At 41.1% G+C, this 27,280-nt stretch overlaps 1 protein-coding gene across 8 annotated transcripts in view; it reads left to right on the top strand.

The window, feature by feature from the left end:
* The first annotated feature begins 543 nt into the window (after window positions 1-543).
* The window catches only part of BEND2 (BEN domain containing 2), a 58,222-nt gene continuing 31,485 nt past the window's right edge, over window positions 544-27,280 (top strand). For 4 of the 8 annotated variants that reach the window (XM_003819536.4, XM_055106437.1, XM_055106438.1 and 1 more), the window contains exons 1-7: window positions 544-781; window positions 4,774-4,986; window positions 7,592-7,729; window positions 8,822-8,937; window positions 17,575-17,989; window positions 19,549-19,674; window positions 26,060-26,206. In XM_003819536.4, the coding sequence (XP_003819584.1) occupies window positions 757-781; window positions 4,774-4,986; window positions 7,592-7,729; window positions 8,822-8,937; window positions 17,575-17,989; window positions 19,549-19,674; window positions 26,060-26,206 (1,180 nt within the window). In that variant the 5' untranslated portion in view covers window positions 544-756. The remainder of the gene's footprint in view (window positions 782-4,773; window positions 4,987-7,591; window positions 7,730-8,821; window positions 8,938-17,574; window positions 17,990-19,548; window positions 19,675-26,059; window positions 26,207-27,280) is intronic. The other 4 variants (XM_055106440.1, XM_055106439.1, XM_055106441.1 and 1 more) reach the window with 2 other exon arrangements.

Genomic DNA, 27,280 nt, shown 5'->3' with positions numbered 1-27,280 from the left:
GGATTTGTTCCCAAAGCCGGTATCGGATATGAGGAAGCAACCTGGAAAACACTCGAGGGTCTGAACGAGGAGGAAGAGAAACACGTAGGGTGTTGGGAACAGAGGCGGAAGTTGGGAGATCCTGCGAAATCGGAGTCCCTTTGGAGTGGGGGAGGCCGTCGAGGCGTGCGAGGGCCCGGCCCCCTTGCCGCGTGGTCGTTAAGAGGAAAGGCCCTGATTTGGCTGGTGGCGGATCGCGTCCCTCCCGGCTCTCCCCGAGTGCGGCAAAGGAAGGGCTGCCTTTGAGAGTCCCGCAGGAAGATTTAGAAAGTCTCTTATATTGGACTTTTTTTTTTATGATGTGCGTTTTGGGACGAGCAGAATTACACTGTTGGCTTCCAGTTCATTATCTCTATCTCTATCTCTACATCTGTATCTATATCTACATATATTCACACACACATATGTAGTACAAATATATATATACATACATATGTATATTTTTGTAAAAAGGACTCTTTAAGAAAGTAGGTCAAAAGTGGGGGAGAGGGCGAGGCCCTTTGACCCCCAGGGGTCACGCACGCATGCCAAGCGCTACTGCGCAGCCGCGGAGACGTGGTCCAGGCTCCCGCCCGTGCCTCATTGTGCCTCGGACAACGAGTGTACGCAGTTACCACACAGTTACCAAGCAGTTACCTCAGAGCCGCGGCGCAGACGTAGGCCTCAGGTCTCGGGCCTCAGGTCTCGGGCCTCAGAGCCAGACCCCGCCATCTCACGATGTCATTGGGGACCCAGGAACAGGGTAAGGTGACCTCGCCTCAACTGGCCCACTAGCTTGGGCCTCAAGTTCTGTCAAGAGTCTGGATGGCACCCACTTAGGCGGCCATTCAGGGGCGGCAGGATTGGCTAGTCATCGACCGGGGCGTGTTGGGGGGCGGCCTCTGGGTACTGGCCATCTGCCGCCGATTGCTCAGCGCGCCGGTGGGAAATTTGGTGTGGTGGACCGAGATGGCCCAGGGTTCAGGTCGTCTCAGGGGCTCAAGATGTCCCGGAGACGTGAGGTGATCCTGAGGCTCATGGCGTCTCCGTGGCTCTTGGTGGCTCAGGGTTGGGGTGACTTGGGCTTGTGCCGAGAGTGCGTCAAGAGGCTGGGCCTGGTTGCCCTCCGGCCCGCGGTTCTTTCCGGAGCCTCGAGTGGCTGGGAAACAATCTCGGCGCTCGCGACGCCGGGCTCCGGCGATACAGATCTATGCGGCCGCACTTTTTATTGAATTTATTGGTTTTCCCTGGTGGGCAGCCGCGGAACACAGCCCTGTTCAGCGTTTTGGCATAGCGGCTGGGGCACAGCCTCAAATTCCGGGTGTTCTGAGGGGGTGCTTTGGGTGGTACCCGCCGCCTCTCCCGGGGTGCCCGCGTGGGTTACATTTTGAGATTTCGAAGCTTATTAGATACTTGATGCTGACTTTCTGGGACGAGCTGATCCTTTTTCAGCTGTTCTCTTTTTGGTGAGGCGGGGTATGGGGGGGCGAGGAATGAGGAATGACTCAGACTTTCACAGAGGTTTTTTGTTGTTGTTTTTTGTTTTTGGTTTTGGTTTTGCTTGGTTTTGTTTTGTTTTGTTTTGTTTTCAGACAGGGTCTTGCTCTGGTGCCCAGGCGGGAGTGCAGTGGCGCCATGTCGGCTCACTGCAGCCTCCGCTTCCTGGGTTCAAGCGGTCCTCTCACCTCAGCCTCCTGAGGAGCGGAGACTACAGGCGTGCACCACCACGCCCGGCTAATTTTTGTATTTTTTGTTGAGACGGGATTTCGTCATGTTGCCCACACTGGTCTCGAACTCCTGGGCTCGGGCAATGCTCCCGCCTCAGTCTCCCAAAGTGCTAGGATTACTGGCGTGAACCACCCCACTGGGTGAGAGCTTTGAGTCTAAAGAATTGACAAACTCCCGAGTTGATTTCCTGTCAGACATTTTGCGGTTGAGACATAGAGTCTGAGGCTTTGATGGTAACCGCGTTTGATTTAGAGACAGACTGTGCAGCTTCGCTGTTTTATTGTAAATACGTAAATGAGGAGGAAGAGAAACACGTAGGGTGTTGGGAACAGAGGCGGAAGTTGGGAGATCCTGCGAAATCGGAGTCCCTTTGGAGTGGGGGAGGCCGTCGAGGCGTGCGAGGGCCCGGCCCCCTTGCCGCGTGGTCGTTAAGAGGAAAGGCCCTGATTTGGCTGGTGGCGGATCGCGTCCCTCCCGGCTCTCCCCGAGTGCGGCAAACTGGCTTCAGGTTGACTAAAAGCGATTTTTCCAGCAGCTTTGCTGCGCCGTGTTTTCTAAAGCGAGGCGTGGGCTGGGTGCCTTTTTGAGTCTCACTTGTCCGGCCTGTGGCAAGTGCTGGGCGATGGGAGACGGTTCTGGCGGCAAAGGAAGGGCTGCCTTTGAGAGTCCCGCAGGAAGATTTAGAAAGTGATTGTTCTTAAAACAAACGGAGCGGTCTGGCTGTTGTAATTGGCCCCGTTTTGCTGTGTGTTCCTCAAAGTGGTCCCGGCGTGAAAAGCCGTTTTCAGAACTCATTGTGAGCTGTGCCTCATCTGATGAGTTGATGGCAATTGAAAGCCTTGCGCCTTGGTAGTATAATGTTCAAACAATTTCTTGTTTTTGTTTGTTTGTTTTGTTTTGTTTTTTTGAGGCGGAGTCTCTCTCTGTCGCCCAGGCTGGAGTGCAATGGCGCAATCTCGGCTCACTGCAACCCCCACCTCCCAGGTTCAAGCGATTCTCCGGCCTCAGCCTCCCGAGTAGCTGGGACCACAGGCGCACGCCACCTCGCCCCGCTGATTTCTGTATTGGTAGAGACAGGGTTTCACTGTGTTGGCCAGGCTGGTCTCGAACTCCTGACCCCAAGTGATCCGCCCGCCTCGGCGTCCCAAAGTGCGGGGATTACGGGTGAGAGCCACCACGCCCGGCCATCTTCAAACAATTTCTAAGTGTTAAAATGTCTTTTAAAATTTAGCTGGGAAAGTTATGTGTACACCTAAAAGAACTGATTGGACTTTTACATATTTACTGAGAAACCTTAGTGGTGTTGTCAATAGCTTTACTAGCTCTAGTTTGAAAGATCTGTTGATATACAAAAGCTTGTCTTAAAAATACACTTTCAGTTGCCTTGGTTATTTTCTTCTGATGACAGAATCTAAAGTTCATTGTACAGAATCGACAGAAAAGTCTAATGATAATAAATTTGCTATTCAGTAATAGCCACCTAGATAACCATTGGTATGTTACCTTTGGCTCTCAAAGTTAGGATTATACTGTATTTTTCTGTTTTGAATCCTTTTCTCCCCTTTAACTTTATTTAACTTTATTTCACAAGCATATCTAGTATTAGTACATTTTCTTTGGGAACATGCTTCTTCTTCTTCTTGTTCTTTCTTTCTTTTTTGTTTGAGACAGGGTCTCGTTTTGTCGCCCAGGCTGGAGTGCAGTGGTGGGATCCTGGCTCACTGCAACCTCAGCCTCCCGGGTGCAAGCCATCCTATCTCAGCCTCCCAAGTAGCTGGGACTACAGGCGCATGCCACCACTCCCGGCTAATTTTTCTATTATTATTATTATTATTATTATTTGGTAGAGACAGGATTTCGCCATGTTGCCCAGGTTGGTCTCGAACTTCTGAGCTCAAGTGATCTGCCCCACTTGGCCTCCCAAAGTTCTGGGATTACAGGCGTTCGCTACCGCGTCCTGCCTGAGAACACACTTCTTATTGGCAATATACCATTCCAGCTCAGGGAAATACCAAAATTTATTTAAGCTTTTGTTTATTTAATACTTTGGTTTAGATAATTAGGTGGTTTCTAATGTTCTATTTTTTTTCCATGAAGACTATTAAGTAGACTTCAGAGTGACTCTTAAAAAAACCCCACTTTTTATGGGTGAGAAAACAGAGGCAAAAGAGTCAATTTATCTGGCCCAACGGTCATACCTCTGGATAATTACAGAGCCTGAATTGGAACCTTCATTCTGTGATTCCTAATTTAGTACCATTTTCAAATCATCACATGCCCCTCACACTAGCTAATTATTTTATTCTCCTGCATTAGTCTATTTGAAATAAATAGAAGAAATCCAAGTTATGATGTAGTTTAAATGTGGTCTGTGAGTGAATACTTCAAGCTTAAATGTGTTCTTTTTCAGGCCAGCTTTAAGAAATAAAGCTTATTTTGATCTTGGACATTTTGCATAATGTGTTTTCATATTCATTAAAATGGTTTACCTAGTTGATATTTCACATCTGGTATATTTGTCATTACCTATTTCACATTTTGTGAGATTCAGTTTTAATTCATTTCATAACAACATTTACTTTTGCACTTTATTTCTGCATTATCAGTCATCATAGACATTAATATTAGTTTTTAGAGAACAAATTTAGAACTTCATGGTCACCACAAGTATGTCTACTTAACACCAGTTGCATCATTTAAGTTAAAAGCATATCATTGAACACTGTGGCATGGGCCAGCTGGCCACATTTCTTAAATGAGAAGAAATTTATTGCTCTACGAAATTGGAAGTACTAGAGATAGTAGTCTATGTGTGTATATGCATACATACATATATACATACTTCAAAACTTCCTACTATTGGTTCATTAACTAACTTGTAATGATTACAGATATAAAAATATGTAATACAAATTTTCAGCTAAAATATGTTTTTTAAACAATCTATAACTTTATAAGGTAGCTTCCTCAAGAAACTGTTTATTTAATGTGATATTGAATCTAATCTTTCTCTTTGCTTATTCTTAGATTTTGTTATTATAACTGTCGATGACAGTGATGATAACGATTATTGCAGTATTGAGATGGTGGAAGTTTCTGAAACAGCAGATAATTCCACTAATGACATAGCAGATGATTCCACTTATGTCACAGCAGATAATCCCACTGAAGACACAGCCACACAACCAAATTTTCCAGGCGGCAATGATGGCCATCACCGTCCACTCCAAATGTCATATGGTAATTTTGTTAAATTTCATCCTTGGCAAAATTTTGCTCTCTGGTCCCCATTTCCAGTAAATTGCTTAAATATTCCTGTAACCTTTACAGTAATTAGTTATGACCAGAGGGCTTAGCTTCGTGGTAATACCACAATGTTTACTTCTGCTTGCATTTTCCCTTCACTTAAGCTTTGCCATGTCTCCTTTGTTCTGTGTGAGACAGTCCCAGGAAGCATTGGGGAGAATATATTCTCTGTCTTTGAACAATTATTTATATCTGGCAACTATAATTGTAACAATTTGGTGGCAATGCAAAAGTAAAAAGCTAAAACTGAACTTCTAGGAATAACAGCTTGAGTCAAGAGTCCATGGAGCAGGTGGCATGATTATCTATGTAGAAAGTCTCAAATAATCAACAAAAATCTCCTGGAAGTCATAAGTGATTATAGCAAGGTTGCAGGAAACAGGTTAATATACAAAAGTTAATCACTTTACTACATGCCAACAGTAAACAATTGGAATTTGAAATTTACATTAGCATCCAAGACCCCATGGAAAGTGGAGTCCTGCAACCAGAACTGCTATAGCCACTGGTCCTTTGAATGGCTCTCTAGGAAATGTGAGACCATCCACATCCTCACTTGTACAGAGAGCCATGAGACGTTAACTCCTTGGAATATTTCTTCCTTAGCTGTATGACAATTTGTTCTTTGCCCTTTGCTTAGAGAATTGGATTTTCTTCTCTTTAAAACATGGAAATGTTATTGCCTATGTTGGAGACTGGCAAATTTTTTCTGTAAGGGGCCAGATAATAAATATTTTAGGCTTTGCAGGCCATAAGTTCTCTGCTTTAAGTATTTAACTCTGCCTTTATAGCGTGAAAGCAGCTGATACGTAAACAGATGGTTGTGGCTGTGTTTCAATAAAACTTTATGGTCATTGAAATTTGAATTTCCCATAATTTTTCCATTTCATTAAATATTCTCCCCCCCATCATTTACAAATGTAAAAAAAGTCCATAATATCTTAGCTTATGAGCTATACAAGAACAGGTGGCAAAGTGGATTTGGTCCACAGGTGGTGGTTTGCTGATCCCTGATCTGATACCAAAAAAGTCATTTGATACCACTTATCTGTTTTGGTTTTAAAACTATATGCAGGGCTAGCAGGATACTTCTTTAGTGTGTTATAGAACATCTGATATCATAGAGACAGAAAGTAGAATAGAGTTTACCAGGGACTGAGGTGAGGGGGAGTTATTGTGTAATGGGTACAGAGTGTATGTTGGGGATGATAGAAATATTTTGGGTATAGATAGTGAGGATAGTTATACAACTACCTGAATATATTTAATGCCACTGAATTGTATACTTACAAATGATTAAAATGATAAATGTTTGCCTTTCAATGTATACACATCATTATATCAAAATAGTGAAAAATTAGAAGCCATATAAATGTCCCACAGTGGAAAACAGATAACAGAACCTCTGGACATCCATAAAATGGAATATTATGCAGGCATTTAAAAATATTTTTAAAATTATAAATGACACACAAAATTGCTTAAAAATATATGAGTAAGATAAATAAATGTATTTAAAGGTTACAATATTTATTGCTGATGGATTGCTTTCTCTTTTTATTTAGATTCTGAATTATTTATAATGAGCTGAATTTTTTAGGTGAATTTTTCTTTCTTTCTTTCTTTTTTTTTTTTTTTTTTGAGACGGAGTCTCTCTCTGTCGCCCAGGTTGGAGTGCAGTGGTGTGATCTCGGCTCACTGCAATCTCTGCCTCCCGGGCTCAAGTGACTCTCCTGCCTCAGCTTCCTGAGTAGCTGCCACCACCACGCCTGGCTAATTTTTGTATTTTTAATAGAGAGAGGAGTTCACATTGTTGGCCAGGCTGGTCTTGAACTCCTGGCCTCAAGTGATCCGCCCGCCTCAGCCCCCCAAAGTGCTGGGATTATAGGCATGAGCCACCACGCCCAGCCATAGGTGAACTTTTTATGGAAGTCTATGACATACAAAATATGCACACATCATAAATATACAGCTTAAATAAATTTCAAAGTAATACATGCATATAACCAGCACCCATCCCAAGAAATATAAGGTTATGAGCTCCCTAGAATCCTATCCACCCCCTTTCAGTCACTACTCTTCTTTGTAAGGTAACCACTATCCTGACTTCTCCCACCATAGATTACTTTTTTCTGTTTTTGAGTTTTATACCAATTGAATCATATGCTATACTCTCTTTTATATCTGGCATTTTTTTCAGAGACAGGGTCCCACTGTGTTGCCCATGCTGTACTTGAACTCCGGGGCTCAATTGATCCTCCTGGCTCAGCTCCTGTGTAGCTGGAACTATAGGCACGTGCCACCACACCTGGCTTGTGTCTGGCTTTTTTTACTTCTTGCTATGTGCTGCAATAGTTGGTTTATTCTCACTGCTGTATAGTTCCTTTGTTTGAATACATCAGAATGTAATTACTTATAGCTTGCATTATAGTCAGAAAAAAAAACAGCTTAAAAAATAAAATTTGGTTGAATTTACAGCTCAGTTTGGAGGTATCTTATTGTATCTTTTATTTTCTTCTTCTTGTTATTTTTGAGTCAGGGTCTGGCTCTGTCACCCAGGCTGGAGTGCAGTGGCATGATCACAGCTCACTGCAGCCTCAACCTCTTGGACTCAAGCAATTCTCCCACCTCAGCCTTCCCAGTAGCTGGGATGACAGGTGCACGCCACCATGCCCAGGTATTTTTTTTTATTTTTATTTTTAGTAGAGACGATATCTTGCTATGTTGCCCAGGCTGGTCTCCAACTCTTGAGCTCAAGTGATCCTCCTGCCTCAGCCTCCTAAAATGTTGAGATTACAGGTGTGAGCCACCGGGTCTAGCCTGGAGGTATTTTATAACTTGATATGTCTATATAACATTAGTCTGCATTTATCTAACTTGAGAGTTAGTTCTCCCATTTTCTTTATCCCCTTTTGATTTCTCTCTTTTGGGTCCTTGGTCATTAGGATCTCCACTATAGAATGAAAGGAAACAGGAAAGAGATGAAACTTGAATCCCTTAATTGTGCCCCTCATTACTGCCCTGGCTCAGGAAGGTTTAAGTGAAGTAACTCTTTCATTAAAGTGTCACTCCCAGTAACTGTGATGCAGGCTTTTAAAGCAAATCTCTAGTACAAGATACAATCCAATACTGTTGCAGCCAATGTCTTCTTCTAGTTCTGTAGTTAGGTGACTCAGAGCCATAACCAGATCTTCCTAATTCTAGATTGTTTGGCTTACATTTCACATCCATTTATTTAGGATTAATATAAAATTTAATAAGGCAATCCTAACTTGAAAGCTGAAATGGACCTTAGAGATCATCTCAACTGATGTTAACCTGGCAGATGAGGAGGTGGTGTCTCTAGTGGTCTGCCCAGCTCACATAGCAGTGGGGGTCCGATCTAGAATAGATTCCTGGCTTACATTTTGGACACAATGCCATCTCCTTAGTCAAGGGCCTTTTAGGGCTCCTTTGCAAAAGCAGTTAGCCCTTGCGTTCTCTTGTTCATTTGTTTCCAGCATTTACTATGTAGGCTTTAAGTTATTAAGCAGTCACTTCACAGTTTGTAATTGTGTTTGATTTGATTCTTATTCCTAGTCATAAGTAATATAGCCCTTCAGTTTTAAAATAGTTACTCTAAATTGGTCATGGAAGAATTCTTGTTTTGTCACTCTAAAATTCAACCCAAAGTCCAATTCAATTTGAGTTAGCATTCTGAGAGCATATCTGTATTAAGGTTATTAAGAGAGTAGTGTATGAAATAACTTTTTAATGCATTGCTTTACAGTAGCCCATGGTGACCAAATAGTTTCACAGATAAACCACCCAGTACATTTAAGAAGATACAGTTACAACTCAGAGGAAGTGGATTTGCCAAAAAGAGGAAGATTCTGTACTCTAGAGGTAGATATTATGGTTTGTTTATTAAAGTGAAAATCTCTCTTTGTTCTTTTCATTCTGCTGTATTTCTTTTTTAAAAATGGAGTTGAATTTCATGCAGTAAAATGCACAAATCAGTGAGTTTTGATAAATGTGTATACTTACACCCCATGAAGATAATGAACATTTTGGCTGGGCGCAGTGGCTCATGCCTGTAATCCCAGCACTTTGGGAGGCCAAGGCGGGTAGATTACCTGAGGTCAGGAGTTTGAGACCAGCCTGGCCAACGTGGTGAAACCCCATCTCTTCTAAAAATAAAAAAAAATTAGCTTGGCGTGGTGGTGCATGCCTGCAATCCTAGCTACTCGGGAGGCTGAGGCAGGAGAATCGCTTGAACCCCGGAGGCGGAGGTTGCAGTGAGCCGAGATTGCGCCACTGCACTCCAGCCTGGGTGACAGAACAATACTCTGTCTCAAAAAAAAAAAAAAAAAAAAGACAGTAATAAACATTTTCGTCACCCTAGAAAGTGGCCTGGGACCTCTTCCCAGTAAGTCCCCATCTCCCTTAACTTTGGGGGAAATATATTTTGATTTTTTTTCCATCCTAGATGAGTTTTGCCTGTTCTAGAACTTCACATAAATAGAACTGTACAGTATGTACTGTTTTGGGTCATAGTCTTTTTTCCTGAGAAGAATGTTTTGGAGATTTGTTTCATAGTATTAATATTTCATTCCTGTTCATTGCTGAGTGGTATTCTGTCATATGAATACTCATAATTTGCTTACCCATTTTTTTTTTTTTCTGAGACGGAGTCTTGCTCTGTCATCCAGGCTGGAGTGCAATGGCACGATCTCGGCTCACCGCAACCTCCACCTCCCGGGTTCAAGCGATTCTCCTACCTCAGCCTCCTGAGTAGTTGGAATTACAGGCGCCCGCCACCACATTCGGCTAATTTTTGGATTTTTAGTAGAGACGGTGTTTCACCATGTTGGCCAGGATGATGTCAAACTCCTGACCTCAGGTGATCTGCCTGCCTCGGCTTCCCAAAGTCCTGGGATTACAGGCGTGAGCCACCGCATCCGGCCTGTCCATTCTTTTGATGGACATTTGGGTTGTTTGCAGTTTTGGGCTATTAGGAGTAAAGTGACTATGAACATGCTTATGGCAGTCTCTTTGTGAACCTATGTTTGCATTTAATTTGGGTAAATACCTGGGAGTGGAAGTATTAGGTAATGGGGTAGGTGAAAGTTTATGAGAAATTGCCAGTTTTTCTAAGTGGTCGTACTGTTTTACATTACCACTATATTCTCCTGTGCTTTTTGACCTCTGAAGTTGAATAAAATAGATTATTAAACTATATATAATTTGGCTTAACAGAAAATGTATTTGTTTACTTACATGAGGATGTGGATATCAGTGCCACATAAGTAGTGTAGGCAATTCTTAACTTCTATCAGCCTCAATATTTTCATTTTTGGGGATAATGCTAATTATCTGCCCAGTGTCATGGTTTTGTACATAATTATCTGAAAGCACTTTGGAAAGCATGAAGCACTATACAAGGGTAAGATGGTAATATTTTGTTTACAATTATTAATATCTATTATAATTTGATATAATTTTGCCATCTAATAAGTTTGTAATGCTGGGCTAATTCAGTTAATTTTTTATCATGTATTTTGAAACAAAGAAGTAGGTAACTCCTTGGTATGTTTATATTAAAATTATTTTTATGGCCCACAATTCATCTTTAGAATAATTATACAGAAATATAATGGTTATTTACTGTCTGTTTACTTATTTATACCCTGCCTTACTCCAAAAAATATTTTAAGATGATTTACAGATTAATTTATCAAGAAAAATAGATGGTTAAGTGTTTCCTGTCTTGTCCACAGAGTGTCACTGTTGGTTTATTTGAAAATCAAAAGCCATTTAAGATTTGGTTCTTTGTTCATGGTTAGAAATACTTGCTTTTAAAGCAGTTCTGGTGCTAGAAGACTCGTTTATCTACCATGAAGTATATAAATGGTTAAGCTTGATGAAAATGGTGTCTTAAGTGTAGCTGGGTTAATGAGAACACAATTCTGCAAATATATCTTTTCCTGTAGTTGTAGGATTTGTAATGGGCAAAGGTCCTTTGATATCACAAATAGGCCTTAGGTGCTTCTTGAAAATGAAATGGAAGTTCTGAACTTTTCTTTCTTTCATATGTTCTTTTGGTTTATTAATAATTTTTCCTTAGACAATAACATGAATACTTGATTGTGAAGAAGGTGGAAGTATCATTAATGAGTGTATGCCAGACTTTGAATCTTTATATAATATTAAATGCTCATTGCCAAATATATTCCAAGAAAGCAATTTGAATTCTTTTTCAGTCTTCATATATACTATAGAATTACTCTGAACTCAGGCTTAAGGAAATATCTCTCTCTCCTGAATCTGTATGCTTCTTTTCATTAGACAATGAGCTCTGAAGCATTTTGTTTCCTTCTTTTCCTTATCTAGTAGGAAATTCACAGCATTTTTGTACCCAGTTTCATTAGCTTTTCTAATTTTTAAAAGAATTATAGATTTACAGAAGAGTTGCAAAAATATTTCAGGGAATTCTCATATATATGCTTGACACAGCTTCCCTTAATGTTAACTTACATGTATAACTTAAAATTATGGTAATTGTAATAATCACAGCACAGTTATCAGAACCAGGAAATGAACATTGGTGTAGTACTATTAGCTAAACTGTGGTCCTTGTTTGAATTTTGCCATTCCTACCCAATCCCATGTCCTTTTTCTGTCCCAGGATAAAATCTAGTATCCCACATTGAATTTAGTTGTGTCTCCTTAGCCTCTTCTAGTCTGTGACAGCTCCTTATTCTTTCCTTGTCTTTCATGACTTTGACACTATTGATGACTACTGCTCAGTTATTTTATAAAATGTCTCGATCTTGGTGTGTCTGATACTTTCTCTTGAATAGATCGAGATTATGCATTTTTGGCAAGAGAGTAACACATGAGTGATGTTATCTCCTCATTGAATCATATTGGGGGATAGGTGGTGTTGATATTTTTTTTATTGGTGATGTTAACATTGATCACTTGGTTAACATGATGTTTTCCAGATTTTTCCACAGTAAAGTTACTATTTTTCCCCATTGCCCACGATAAAGATTTTGGATGGCAGGGGATTTTGAGACTCTGCTAATATCCTGTTTCTCTTCAACTCACCAAGACAAGTTAGTATCCATGCATGGATTTTACCTGCAGCAGCCATTATTGTGGTGTGTGCCTTATGTTGATTCTCTGTTTCCCTCATTCCTTCTGGATTTATTAATTGGAGTGCATTTGCAAGGGAGAGCTGTCCTTTATCTCCTATTTATTTATTCAATTATGTATATTCATATTAATATGGACTCATGGACATTTATTGCATTGTATGAGTTATAATCCAGTATTGTAATTATTTCTTCATTGATCAAATTTTCCAGCTTTGGCTATTGGGAGCTCCTTCAGTTGATTCCCATGGCCTTTTGACTTGTCCCCGCCTTTTTTGTGTACTCACTTGTTTTCTGACATCACAAGATAGTCTAGGCTCATCTGTACTTTCCCTGTCTTAGCTCTGGAATTAAACTGTTCTCTAAGGAGCCCCGGTTCCTTTAGTTGGAGACTGGTATTTAGAAACCGAGATCTGGACACTAGGTGTGTTCATTGCTCCTCTTGTGTCATTGATCCTAGGCCTTCTCAGTGGACAGAACTAGGAAATAAATGTAGGTATCCCAATCCATGCACACACATACATCTATATTTCAGTCTCGCTATATATTAAAACTATATGTTCATACTGATATTCAGTAGCTTTTCTTAAACCTAGGTTCTTATATAATAACTTCTTTGCCTACCTCCTTTATTAATCAGCTCTTTTATTCTCATATTCTCTTTTTCTTGGCTTTATAAGACTTCTGAAATCCTCTGGAACATAGGGGAGAAACAAAAATAATTTAAAAATATAAATATTTAAACTGTTCTTTTTATAGTGCTTACTTTGGCTCCTAGTGATATTAAGACATTGACTACTTATTTTTTATATATATATATATTGGAGATGGAATCTCGCTCTATCACCCAGGCTGGAGTGCAGTGGCGCAATCTCGGCTCACTGCAACCTCCTACTCCTGGATTCAAGTGATTCTCCTGCCTCAGCCTCCCGAGTAGCTGGGACCACAGGCGCGTGCCACCATGCCCGGCTAATTTTTTGTATTTTTAGTAGAGACAAGGTTTCGCCGTGTTAGCCAGGATGATCTCAATCTTCTGACCTTGTGATCCACCCGCCCCGGCCTCCCAAAGTGCTGGGATTATATGTGTGAGCCACTGCACCTGGCCTATTTTTTGGAATGTTAATAGAACAATGAAGTTTCTTGTGATGAAAATGATAGAAACCATCTTTCTGGATTCCAACACTGTTGTAAAGTATGAAGTTCTGTCTCTCAAATGTAGTTTTCTGAAATACTGAGCCAAAAAAAATTTTAATCACATTTAATACCATTGTACTATTTTTTTTTTTTCTGAGACAGAATTTTGCTCTTATTGCCCAGGCTGGAGTGCAGTGGTGTGATCTCGGCTCACTGCAACCTCTGCCTCCCGGGCTTAAGCGATTCTCCTGCCTCAGCCTCCCGAGTAGCTGGGATTACAGGCGTGCGCCACCACACCCGGCTACTTTTTGTATTTTTAGTAGAGACAGGGTTTCGCCATGTTGGCCAGGCTGGCCTCGAACTCCTGACCTCAGGTGATCTGCCCACCTCGGCCTCCCAAAGTGCTGGGCTTACAGGCGTGAGCCACTGTGCCTGACCACCATTGTACTATTAATAGAAATTTTGCTGTGTCAAGTTCTGTATGATTATCATCTCATTGTGATACATTTTTCAAAAAATTTCTAGTTAGAACAGTATCCCAAGGTGAAAAATTTGAAGTAAAAATAATTTCTATAGCCCCTTTTTTTTCACAAAAAAGCCCATAACTGATCAAATGTAGTTAAGCCTCTTTCATCTAGATTGTTTCACATTTAATTTCTCCAAAATAATCCTTAAAGGAAATTGGCTGATTTGGATGAAATTTAGTATGTGCTTGAATGTGTATCAAGATGTCTCAATGGAAACAAAATGGCAGCCCATCAAGGTTTTGTAAAGAACCATACCTTAGGTGGTTTTGAGGGTGTGTTGTAAGAATCACCATGTTGGTAAAGATGTGATTACCGGGGATTTTCTGAGTTCTAAGCCAGAGGTAATGAAGGTCTATTAAAAAAAATGTTTCTTACCGTATATAATGTTTCTTGAATGGAATGAGCTAAAATATTTTGGAAAGTAAAATTGTTTGGGCGTTTATCATGATCATGGGGGAGAACAGAAGCGGAGTGCTTCCAAGGGACACATGCAGTCTTGGGGGGAAGTGGGTGCAGAGGCGAGCTGGGAAGGGAGGGAGCACGTTCTCCCTAGCCTACCTCCCCCTGCACTGCTAGGCCAGGGTCCCCCTCAGCAAGCCTGCACACTGGGGTGGGAGGCAGCATCTGTGGGGGGAGGTGCCTAGGGCCATGGTCAGCCTGAAATGGCCCCAATGGCTCCTCTCCATTGCTCCTAAGGGGCTGGCTTTTTCCTTCCCTGCCCGTTCTAGATCACAGGGGTGGCGCTGCAGCTTGCCTTGTTCTTTCATACCAGTTCCCTCTTGAGTCCACCTCCATCCTGCTTAGCTGGGAGCAGAGGAGGATGCCCTCAGTTGGCAGTCCCCGGCCTACCTCAGCCCTCTAGTCCTGCCTCTTCACTCCTGGAGACAGTGGAGCGCCTAGGGCAGTCCTCTCCTCCGACTCCTCATATCTGTCCCCACAGCCAACCAACTGCCCCCATCCCCGCCCTTCTTCTGACCCCTTCCCGACTATTCTAGTGGCCTGGGCTGACATCCTTGCTGCTTTCTGCATCTAGTCCCCTCCCCGAACTCAGAGCTGCCCCCAATCGGGCGTCCCTCTCTCTCTCCTCTGGCTCTAGCTCCTGACCCTCCTTCCCCTCTACGTGTTCTCCCACAGCTTGGAGAAGCCACTTCTCTTGCCTCCCATCCCTCCTTTGCTGTCATCCTCACTCTCTCCTTCCCATGACAGCCTCGCTCCTGGAATGTCATTGATACTCGCTGTCTCCACATCTGGCTTCCTGTTTTTCTCTGGGTATTTTTGAACCTGCTGTTTCTTCTATCCTGTAAACCCTTCCATGCATCCTCACCTGGTGAGCTCCTTCTCATGTTTTAATTCTCACCTCAGACCTCACCTCCTCTGAAAAGCTCTCCATGACTGCCAGCCTGGGTTAGGCCCACTCTTCTGTGCATGCTTAGCCTCCTGTTCCTGCCTGTGTCATGGCGCTGGTAATAACAATAGTAACATGAAGAGACCTCTGAGCACTGTTGGACTGGGCATAGTGTAGTGTTGTTACCGTTAGTATTAACCTAATACTATGGCAAGGTTCTTGTCCTCAAGAGAACCCTGAGAGAGATTTTCATCCCGATTCCCTACATGAGGACATTGAAGCACAGAGAGGTTAAGTAACTTGCTCAGGGTCACACAGCCAATAAGTGGCTGGACTCTAGTATTTGACCCCAACCATGTTCCCCTAGAGCCTGCACTGTTTACCTCAGTGCCATAGCCCAGTGGTTCTCACTGGGAGCATCAGAATCACCTGGAGGGCTTGTGAAAACATAGACCACTGCTCCTACTCTCAGAGTTTCCGACTCCAGAGGTCTGGGGTACAGCCTGAAATTTGGCATTTCTAATTTCTTGAAGGTGTTGTTGATACTGCCAGTCTGTGGACCACTTTGCAAACCACTGTTCCAGGCTGCTAATCACTTTGTCTATTGGAATCCTCTCTTTACTTGTTTCTCTCCCAGCTGAGATGGCAGTTCCTCTAGGACAGGAGCTTTTTTTTTTTTTTTTTTTTGAGACAGGGTCTCATTCCATTGCCCAGGCTGGAGTGCAGTGGCACAATCATGGCTCACTGTAGCCTCAACTTCTCAGGCTCAGGTGATTCTCCCACCTCAGGCTCCCAAGTATCTGGGACTACAGGTGCATGCCACCATGCCTGGCTACATTTTTGTATTTTTTTTTTCTAGAGACGGAGTTTTTGTTGTTGTTGTTGTTTTTTGTTAGAGATGGAGTTCTGCTGTATTGCTCAGGCTGGTCTCGAACTTCTGAGCTCAGGTGATCTGCCTGCCTCGGCCTCCCAAAGTGCTGGGATTACAGGCGTGAGCCACCGTGCCTGGCTAGGAGCTTTCTTTCAGTCCATGTTCCCAACACATAGCAAAGTAGTTCTGCCAGGTGGAAGGCCGTCAATAAAGGTTTAGTTGAATGAATGAATGAGGAAATGTTTCTGGCCCTTTGTTTAAGCGTATTTTTTTTTTTGCCCAAAGTTTCTGTGTATTTCAAGAAGAATTCTCAGATTTTTATCAGTCATATATGCTTGATTGGCACGTAGGGGATGTGTACTCAATGGTTTTGTAAGATTAGTTGTTGACTGCATGATTTTAAAATGTTTGAGCCAAAAGTCACATCTGTTATATTTGGCTCAATGTTCTTTCTGGAGTGGAACACTCACTGTCTGTATATAATATAGACTTCATATTTGTACATATATGAACATATATGTTACATATGAACATTATAAAGTGAGTCTTTGGCCTTTTAGCAGATTTGAGGATTTCTTCCCTAAAATAGCACCTTCCTTGATGTGCAGCATCTTCATCATCAATGTGCTGGTGTAGAGGCATTGTGGCACTTTCATTTGCTGGCATTAGAGCATCCTCAGTGCCTGCACGGGGTAGAGCAGCAGAGGGGATGTTGGGGCTCCTGAGCTCAGCCTCTTGGCTCTGTGTCACCTACAGCCAGGCCTCGAATAGGAGCAAGACATTTCTGATGGCTTGAGAACTTTTGTTGTGTCTAGCAGTTAACATTTGACTTAATGGCATTTTCACATATGTTATTTTTCTTTTGAAATATGAGCTACTATTTTTTAAATATAATAGAATTTAGAAGATCTTATTGAAAATACCACTATGCAGGTTGACCATCTTTGTGGAGCTGTTTCAGAAGTGCAGTGTTCTTGGGAGCAACCACCTTTGATGAAATGTGTGTTACAAAAACATTTTTACAACTTTGATAAACCTCTAGCTCCTAAAGACACAAATCAGTTAGAATTGATAGAGAACTAGTAACTCTGAGATTAGCAAGGCTTTTCTCTACTTACTTTAATAGCAGATGGGGGACTACAATTCCCTTGGAAGAATGCTGAAGTTTAGGTCTGACAGATTACAACACTGAGTATTTTTATGTTAGTAGTTATCATGTATAAAATGTAGGGTTGAAGAAGAATAAAAATCATATAATCAAAGTACAGCATTTATCCTTAACAATGGAAAATGATGTTGCAAGGAAAATACATAGGAATGCTTATTTTTTTAAATAAACTTTTTAAGCCTCATTTTAAGTTACAGTTGACTTATACTGGGTTGGTGTCATTTTAGAGGTCGTCTGGATTTACACAAAAAAGTTTTGATTGTATGTCTCATGGAGAAATTGAAGTCTAGGAACCGAAGAAAATAACTTTACTCATTCTGTTCTCTTACCCTGGATAGGTACAGTCTAGCATATCACCACCAGCGGAAAGGCAGGAAACCCATGCCTGGGCCAGCCCTGCTGTAACATCTCTTGAGTCAGCAGCATGTCATGAACTGCAGGAAGCAGACCTCAGTGAGAGTTTATCATATCCCAGAATTGTCTCCTCAAGTTCATTACAGCAGTATGTCGCACAAGGTGGCTCATTTCCTTGTTTCGGTATGCCATGGAACTTTATCAGTGGAGGTGCTGAAAGTACCAATGCTGTCATCTCATTTGCCAACGCTACTACAGCAGTACCTATGGCAGGTCTGTCACAAAGAGAATCCAGTCTGGCAAATAACCCTGGTGTGGTGAATTACTCTGCTCTACCAGAAAATGAAAATGTGGTCCCAGGTAGAGCCTTGTCATCTTTCTGCTTCCATCCCAATTTGGGTGAGTTTGAAATGACACACATTACAGATAGCATTCTTCAATCTAGATTTTAAAACACCCTTCATGCAAATTAGTGTTAGTTATTTTTTAAATTAAAAGTTTTATCTTGAAGCCATTATAGATTCATATGTAGTTGTAAGAAATAATACAGAGAGATACCCTTTCCCCAATTTTCCCCAGTGGTAACATCTCATAAGACTGTAGTTTGTATTCATTTGTGTGTCTGACTTTCGGCTTTTTTTTTAAAACAATTTTATCAGATGAGAAAGTTTGTATGTTCCTATCATAGTCAAGATACAGAACGGTTCTATCACCAGAAAGTTTGCTTGTCTTGCCTTTCTATAACCAAACCCATCCTCCTTTTCCTTCCCCCACTTACCTATTCCTAACCTTTGGCAAGTGTGATCTCTTCTCCATCTCTATAATTTTGTCACTTCAATATTGTTATATAATTGGATGCATATAGTATGTAACCTTTTGGTACTGGCTTTTTTTTACTCAACATAATCCCCTGGAGACTCAACCAAGTTGTGTGTTTCAGTAGTTCCTTTATTGCCAAGTACTATTCCATGGTATAGGTGTGCCATGGTTTAACCATTCATCTATTGAAGGAAATTATTTTTCCAGTTTTTGACTATTAGTAGTAAGGCTGCTATGAAAATTCATATACAAGTTTTTGTGTAAATGGAAGTTTTCATTTCTCTGACATGATTACCCAAGAGTGCAACTGCTGGTTATATATTAATTGCATGTTTAGGTTTTTTTAAAAAAACAAATCTTTATTGAGATATTAATGTCTTGGTCTGTTTGTGTTACTATAACAAAATACCATAGACTGGGTGATTGAAAAAGAACAGAAATGTAGTTTCTCACAGCTCCAGAGGCTGGGAAGTTCAAAAGCAAGGTGCCAGCCGGTTTGTGTGGTGAGGGCTGCATCCTCTGCAAGAGAGGAGCACTGTGTCCTCACGTGGCAGAAGGTAGAAGGACAAGATTTCAAAATGCCATGTGAAGCCTCTTTTATAAGGGCCTCCATCCCATTCATGAGGGAGGAGCCCTCATAGCTTAATCATCTTAAAGGTCCCATTTCTTAATACGATCACATTGGCAACACCTGAATTTTGGAAAGGATACCTTCAAACCATAGTAATTGACAAGTAAAAAACTGCACATATTTATTATACCCAATGTAATGAGTTTGGACATATGCATGTTTAGTTTTATGAGAAACTGCCTAACTATTTTCCAGGGGCGCTGTACCATCTGACATTCTTGCCAGCTATATATGGGTGATCTACTTTCTCTAAATGCATATTTCTGCTCTTTCTTTTGTTCTTTCTTCCTGATGCTCCGAGATTCCTTCTTTCATCATCTTCTTTTTTTGATTGAGGAGTTTTCTTTAACCTTTCTTTAAGGGTAAGTCTGCTGGGGACAAATTCTTTTTGTTTTCCTTTGTGTGTGAATGTCTGTTTCTCTTTCTTTCTTGAAGGATAATTTTGCTTTGTGTAGAATTTGTGGGTGAAGTTCTTGTATTACAGCTCTTGAAAACTTTTTATTTATAGAAATGCCAGAAAGACCAGCAAACAGCAGTAAAAACAGCACTGAGACAGCGAATTACTCAACTTTAATGGGAAATTACAATGGCCAAAATACTGCCTCTTTATCTGTCTTCATCCCTCCCTATTTCGGTGAGTTTGAAATGATACATAATGCTGGGCGTGGTGGCTCACACTTGTAATCCCAGCACTTTGGGAGGGTGAGGCGGGTGCATCACCTGACATCAGAAGTTTGAGACCAGCCTGACCAACATGGTGAAAACCCGTCTCTACTAAAAATACAAAAAATTAGCCGGGTGTGGTGGTGGGCACCTGTAATCCCAGCTACTCCGGAGGCCGAGGCAGGAGAATCACTTGAACCCGGAGGCAGAGGTTGCAGTGAGCTGGGATCATGCCACTTAACTCCAGCCTGGGCAACAAGAGCGAAACTCCATCTCAAAATAAATAAATACATAAATACATAAAAAAGAAATGATACATATTGCAAATAGCATTATTTAACCTTGATTCACCAGTTTTTTTTGTTTTTTTTTTTGTTTTTTTTTGGTTTTTTTTGAGATGGAGTTTTGCTCTTGTTGCCCAGGCTGGAGTACAATGGTGCGATCTTGGCTCACTGCAACCTCCGCCTCCTGGGTTCAAGTGATTCTCCTACCTCAGCCTCCCAAGTAGCTGGGATTATAGGCATGCACCACCACGCCTGGCTAATTTTTTTGTATTTTTAGTAGAGACGAGGTTTCTCCATGTTGGTCAGGCTGGTCTCCAACTCTCAACCTCAGGTGATCTGTCCGCCTCTGCCTCCCAAAGTGCTGGGATTATAGGCGTGAGCCACCGCGCCCAGCCTGATTCACCAGTGTTTTTAATGTCAGCTAGTGTGACTCTTTTCAAACTAAACTTTTCGGTTTGAGATAATTTTAGATTCACACACAGTTGTAAGAAATAATGCAGAGAACTGTTTATGCTTTAGCCATTTCCCCCAAAGGATGACATCTTTAAAACTATAGTAAAATATCACATCCAAGGTAGTGGCATTGATACACTCCACAGATCTTACTGAGATGTTCCCAGGTTTACTTGTAATTAATTTGTGTGTGTGTATTTAGTTCTTTGCAGTTTTATCACAAGTAGTTTTAATGTCTACCTCCAGTGAAGACATAGAACGTTTCTATCACTGCAATGATGCCTCATCTTGCCCTTTGATAATCACATTCACTTTCCTCATGTCATCCTTTCCTTCCAACCTGCCCCATCCCTAACACCTGGTAACTACTGATCTGTTCTCTGTTTATAATTTTGTCACTTCAAGAATGTTATATTAAGGGAATGTTACAGTATGTAATTTTGGGGTATTGGTGTTTTTCACTCAGTATAGTTATCTGAAAACTCACCCAGCTTGTTGCATGTATCAAGAGTTCCCTCCTTTCTTTTCTTTTCTTTTTTTTTTTTTTTTGAGACAGAGTCTTACTCTGTTGCCCAGGCTGGAATGCAGTGGCACGATCTTGGCTTACTGCAACTTCTGCCTCCCGGGTTCAAGCAATTCTCATGCCTCAGCCTCCTGAATAGCTAGGATTACAAGTGTGTGCCACCATGCCCAGCTAATTTTTGTATTTTTGGTAGAGACAGGGTTTCACCATGTTGGCCAGGCTGGTCTCAAACTCCTGACCTCAGGTGGCCCGCCTGCCACGGCCTCCCAAAGTGCTGAGACTACAGGCATGAGCCACCACACCCAGCCTACCCTCCTTTTTATTTTTGATTTATATTTCATAGTATGGCTATGCCACAGTTTGTTTAGCCATTCACCCATTGAAAAGGCATCAAATTGTTTTTTTTCCAGTTTTTGGATATTAGGAGTGAAGCCACTATGAACAGTCATGAACAGGTTTTTCTGTAAATATAAGTTTTCATTTCTCTGTCATGAATGCCAAGAGTGTAATTGCTGAGCCTTATGGTACTAGCATGTTTAGTTTTATAAGAAACTGCCAAATAGTTTTCCAGAGAGTCTGTATTATCTTCCATTTCCACCAGCAATGCATGAGTGATCCAGTTTCTCCACATTCATATTTCTGTTATTTCTATTGTTCTTCCTTCTGGATGCTCTATATTTTCTTTTTTCATCAATTCCTTTCTGTTTAAATACTTTTCTTCAGCCTTTCTTTCAGGTTTCTTTAGTGTTCCTGCATGTGAAAATGTCTTTATTTTCCTTATGTTCTTCAAGGATAGTTTTGCTGGGCATAGAATTTGTGGCTGAGAGTTTATTTTCCATCAATATCCTGAATGCAAGTCAGTGGTAGCTCTTTAAAAACAAAACAAAACTAGGCTTTTTATTTTGCGATAATTTTGAATTCACATGTAATTGTAAGAAATTGTACAGAGATCCCGTTTATACTTTACCCATTTTCCTCAATGATAACATCTTAAAGAACTATATCCTGCATCCAGGATATTGGCATTGATTAAATCCACATCTCTGTGTGTGTATTTAGTTCTATGAAATTTAATCATGAGTCAGTTTACATGTCCACTATTAGTTACAATATAGAACATTTCCATCATCACTACAAAGATCCTTCATATTGTTCTTTTAAAACCATAGCCACCTCCCCCAATCTCCCTTGCCTCTCATCTTGCCCTGTCTTAACTACTGATAGTCAGCAATCTCACTTTGTTTGCCAGAATTTCATTATTTGAGTATTGTTACTTAAATGCAACTAAATGCTGTGTAACATTTTTATTTATTTATTTATTTATTATTAGACTTTAAGTTTTAGGGTACATGTGCACAATGTGCAGGTTAGTTACATATGTATACATGTGCCATGCTGGTGTGCTGCACCCATTAACTCGTCATTTAGCATTAGGTATATCTCCTAATGCTATCCCTCCCCCCTCCCCCCACCCCACAACAGTCCCCAGAGTGTGATGTTCCCCTTCCTGTGTCCATGTGTTCTCATTGTTCAATTCCCATCTATGAGTGAGAACATGCGGTGTTTGGTTTTTTGTCCTTGTGATAGTTTACTGAGAATGATGATTTCCAATTTCATCCATGTCCCTACAAAGGACATGAACTCATCATTTTTTATGGCTGCATAGTATTCCATGGTGTATATGTGCCACATTTTCTTAATCCAGTCTATCATTGTTGGACATTTGGGTTGGTTCCAAGTCTTTGCTATTGTGAATAGTGCTGCGATAAACATAAGTGTGCATGTGTCTTTATAGCAGCATGATTTATAGTCCTTTGGGTATATACCCAGTAGTGGGATGGCTGGGTCAAATGGTATTTCTAGTTCTAGATCCCTGAGGAATCGCCACCCTGACTTCCACAATGGTTGAACTAGTTTACAGTCCCACCACCAGTGTAAAAGTGTTCCTATTTCTCCACATCCTCTCCAGCACCTGTTGTTTCCTGACTTTTTAATGATTGCCATTCTAACTGGTGTGAGATGGTATCTCATTGTGGTTTTGATTTGCATTTCTCTGACGGCCAGTGATGATGAGCATTTTTTCATGTGTCTGTTGGCTGCATAAATGTCTTCTTTTGAGAAGTGTCTGTTCATATACTTTGCCCACTTTTTGATGGGGTTGTTTGTTTTTTTCTTGTAAATTTGTTTGAGTTCATTGTAGATTCTGGATATTAGCCCTTTGTCAGATGAGTAGGTTGCGAAAATTTTCTCCCATTCTGTAGGTTGCCTGTTCACTCTGATGGTAGTTTCTTTTGCTGTGCAGAAGCTCTTTAGTTTGATTAGATCCCATTTGTCAATTTTGTCTTTTGTTGCCATTGCTTTTGGTGTTTTAGACATGAAGTCCTTGCCCATGCCTATGTCCTGAATGGTAATGCCTAGGTTTTCTTCTAGGGTTTTTATGGTTTTAGGTCTAACGTTTAAGTCTTTACTCCATCTTGAATTAATTTTTGTATAAGGTGTAAGGAAGGGATCCAGTTTCAGCTTTCTACATATGGCTAGCCAGTTTTCCCAGCACCATTTGTTAAATAGGGAATCCTTTCCCCATTTCTTGTTTTTGTCAGGGGTTTCTGCTTTTGCTTCTATCTCATGAGAGTTATTCACTATCACAAGAATAGCATGGGAAAGACTGGCCCCCATGATTCAGTTACCTCCCCCTAGGTCCCTCCCACAACATGCGGGAATTCTGGGAGATACAATTCAAGTTGAGATTTGGGTGGGGACACAGCCAAACCATATCATTACTCAAGGAGAATTTCACTACGTATAAATTCACGGTTGAGAGTTCTTAAGCAGTTGAAAAACGTTCTTTCTGTACGTATGCCGAGAATTGCAGAAACCAGGCTGGAAAACAACCCTCAGACAATGAATTACCCAATTTCTTCGGGAAATGGCAGCGGCCCGTGTTCTTCCTCTTCATCTGCCGGCCTCACACCTAATTTTGGTGAATTTCAGATGCTGTATTACAAGTGACACTATTGAATCCGGATCGATCAACATCCTTAATGCAAGCTAGTAGTAGCTCGTTTTTAAAATTAAACTTTTATTTTTATTTTTTTGAGGCGGAGTCTCACTCTGTCACCCAGGCTGGAGTGCAGTGGTGTGGTCTTGGCTCACTGCAACCTCTGCCTCCTGGGTTCAAGAGATTCTCCTGCCTCAGCCTCCCAAGTAGCTGGAACTATAGGGCATGCCACCATGCCTGGCTAATTTTTGTATTTTTAGTAGGGACGGGGTTTCACCATGTTGGCCAGGCTGGTCTCAAATGCCTGACCTTAGGTGATCCACCCTCCTTGGCCTCCCAAAGTGCTGGGATTATAGGCGTGAGCCACCGTGCCCAGCCATTTTTATTTTGAAATAATTTTAGATTCACATGTATTTGTAAGAAATAATAGAAATGATCCCCTTTATGCTTTACCCTTTTCTACCAGCAATATCATCTTACAAAACTATAGTAAATTAACACAACCAGGATATTGACATTGATAAAATTCACAGATATAACTGAGATAGCCCCAGTTTTACTTATAATAATCTGTGGGTGTATCTGTATTTCTTTCTGTGCAAATTTTCTTCCACGAATAGGTTTGATTCTCACCACCACAGTCAAGACATAGAACATTTCCATCACCACCAGGCTGCCTCATCTTTGATAACCACCCCCACCTCTCTCAGGTCACCCTTTTCTTCCCCATTGACTGTTCCCTAACCTCTGACAAACGCTGGCCTCTATAATTTTGTCACTTTAAGAGTGTAATATAAAGGGAATCTTATGGCATGTAGGTTTTTTTTTTTTTTCAGTCAGTATGATTCCCTAAAGGCTTATACAGGTTGTTGTGTGTATCAGTTGTTCCTCTTTTTTTTCTGATAATCTTCCATGGTTTGGATATACAATAGTTGTTTTTAACCATTTACCAATTGAAGGCCATTATTTCCCCCCTCCCACTCTTTGGTATTAGGACTAAACTGCTCTGAACATTCCTATACTGGTTTTTGGATAAATATAAGTTTTCATTTGTCTGTCATGAATGTCAAGAGCACAATTGCTGGGTCTTATGGTACTAGCATGTTTAGTTTTATAAGAAACTGCCAAACATTTTTCCAGAAAGGCTTTACATGTATGGGTGATCCAGTTTCTCCATATTTATATTTCTTATCTTTCTTTTTTCTCTTCTTTCCTTTTTTTTTTTTTAATTGAGACAGTCTCGCTCTGTCATCCAGGCTGGAGTGCAGTGGTGTGATCTGGGCTTACTGCAACCTCCACCTCCCAGGTTCAAGCAGTTCTCTTGCCTCAGCCTCCCAAGTAGCTGGGATTATAGGCACCCGCCACCACACCTGGCGAATTTTTGTATTTTTAGTAGAAACGGGGTTTCGCCATGTTGGCTAGGCTGGTCTTGAACTCCTGACCTCAGGGGATCCGCCCACCTCGGCCTCCCAAAGTGTTGGGATTACAGGTGGAGCCACTGCTCCCGGCCTATATTTGTGGTCTTTCTATCAGTCTTTCTTCCTTCCTGATGTTCCAGGATTTCTTTCATCATACCCTTTCTGTTTTAACATTTCCTTCCCTCCCTCCCTCCCTCCCTCCCTCCCTTCCTTCCTTCCTTCCTCTGTCTCTTTCGTTCTTTCATTCTTCTTTTGTCTCACTCTGTCATCCAGGCTGGAGTGCAGTAGTGCAATCATGGCTCACTGCAGCCTCCATCTCCCAGGCTCAGGTGACCCTCCCTCAGCCTCCTGACTCAGCTAGGACTACAGGTGCTTGCTATCACTCCTGGCTAGTTTTTAAATTTTTTTGTAGAGGTGGGGTCTCATGTTGTCCAGGCTGGTCTCGAACTTCTGGGCTCAGGCAATCCACTTGTCTCCGCCTCCCAAAGTATTGGGATTGTAGGCATGAGCCACTGCACCAGGCCTGGAGATTTTCCTTTAACCTTTTATATGGATAAGTCGGCTAGGGACAGATTTTTTTAGTTTTCTTTCGTTCGAGAAAGGTCTTTACCTTTTTTCCAGAAGGATAGTTTTACCTCATGTAGAATTTATGATTGAGCATTCTTTTTTTTCCCCAATAGCTGAGAAAATTATACTTACTGAAATGCCAGGAACAACAGAAACCAACGTGGAAAATAACTCTCAGACAGTGTATTACCCAGCTTTATCGGGAAATACGAGTGCCCCATATCCAGCCTCTTCATATCTTCCCATCACTTCTAATTTTGGTGAGTTTGAAATAATGGATATCACAAGCAGCCCTCTCATCTAGATTCATCAACATTCTTAATATTAATTCTTAGTGGTAGCTTTTTACAAATTAAACTTTTCATATTGAGGTAGTTCAGAAATCATACACAGGTATAAGAAAGAAGACAGAAAAATCCTGACTACCCTTTACCTAATTTCCCCCAATAATTATATTTAGCAAAAATACAACAAATATTACAACCAGCATATTCACATTTATACAAGCCACAGATCTTATAGAGATGTCCCATTTTACTTGTATTTATTTGTGTGTGTGTGTGTGTGTGTGTGTTTAGTACTATGCAGCTTTATTCCACAAGTAGGTTTGTGTGCCCACCACCACAGTCAAGGTAGAGATCATTTCCATCAGCATGAGGCGCTGTTGTGTTATCATTGATAACCACACCAACTCTCTCAGGTCACCCTTCCCTAACACTCCATGACCCATCCCTAACACCTGGCTTCCACTGATCTCTTCTCTATCTCTGTAATTTTATCTCTTTCAATTGTTGTATAAGTGGAATCATATTTGGAATTGGATTTTTTTTCACTCAGCTTAGAGACTCGTCCAGGTTGTTTTTTCTATTAATAGTTTATTCCTATTGCTGAATAGTATTGCATGTCTGGATATACTATGTTTTCTTCAACCATTCACCTGCTGAAGGACGTCTGGTGGGTTTTTTGTGTTTTTATTTTATTTTTATTTTTTGTCTATTGGGTGTAAAGCCGCTATGAATCGTCATGTACACATTTTTGTATAAATGTAAGTTTTCATTTCTCAGTAGTTTCTTTCTTTCTATTGATGAATAGTTCCTTCCTTTCCATGGTACAGATAGGAACAGTTTTTTGTTTTTTTTTAAACCATTCACCTATTGAAGGACATCTGGTTTTTTCTTTCAATTTTTGGATAATGCAAGTAAAGCCACTTTGAACATTCATGTACTGTGTACTGGTTTTTGGGAAAATATAAGTTTTCATTTCTCTGTCATGAATGCCAAGAGAACAATTGCTGAGTCTTATGGTACTAGCATGTTTAGTTTTACAAGAAACTG

Source organism: Pan paniscus, chromosome X (genome assembly GCF_029289425.2).
Source record: "Pan paniscus chromosome X, NHGRI_mPanPan1-v2.0_pri, whole genome shotgun sequence".
NCBI classification, from domain to species: Eukaryota; Metazoa; Chordata; class Mammalia; order Primates; family Hominidae; genus Pan; species Pan paniscus.
Note: the sequence above shows the minus strand (reverse complement) of the source record. Positions and strands in the feature narration are given on the sequence as shown.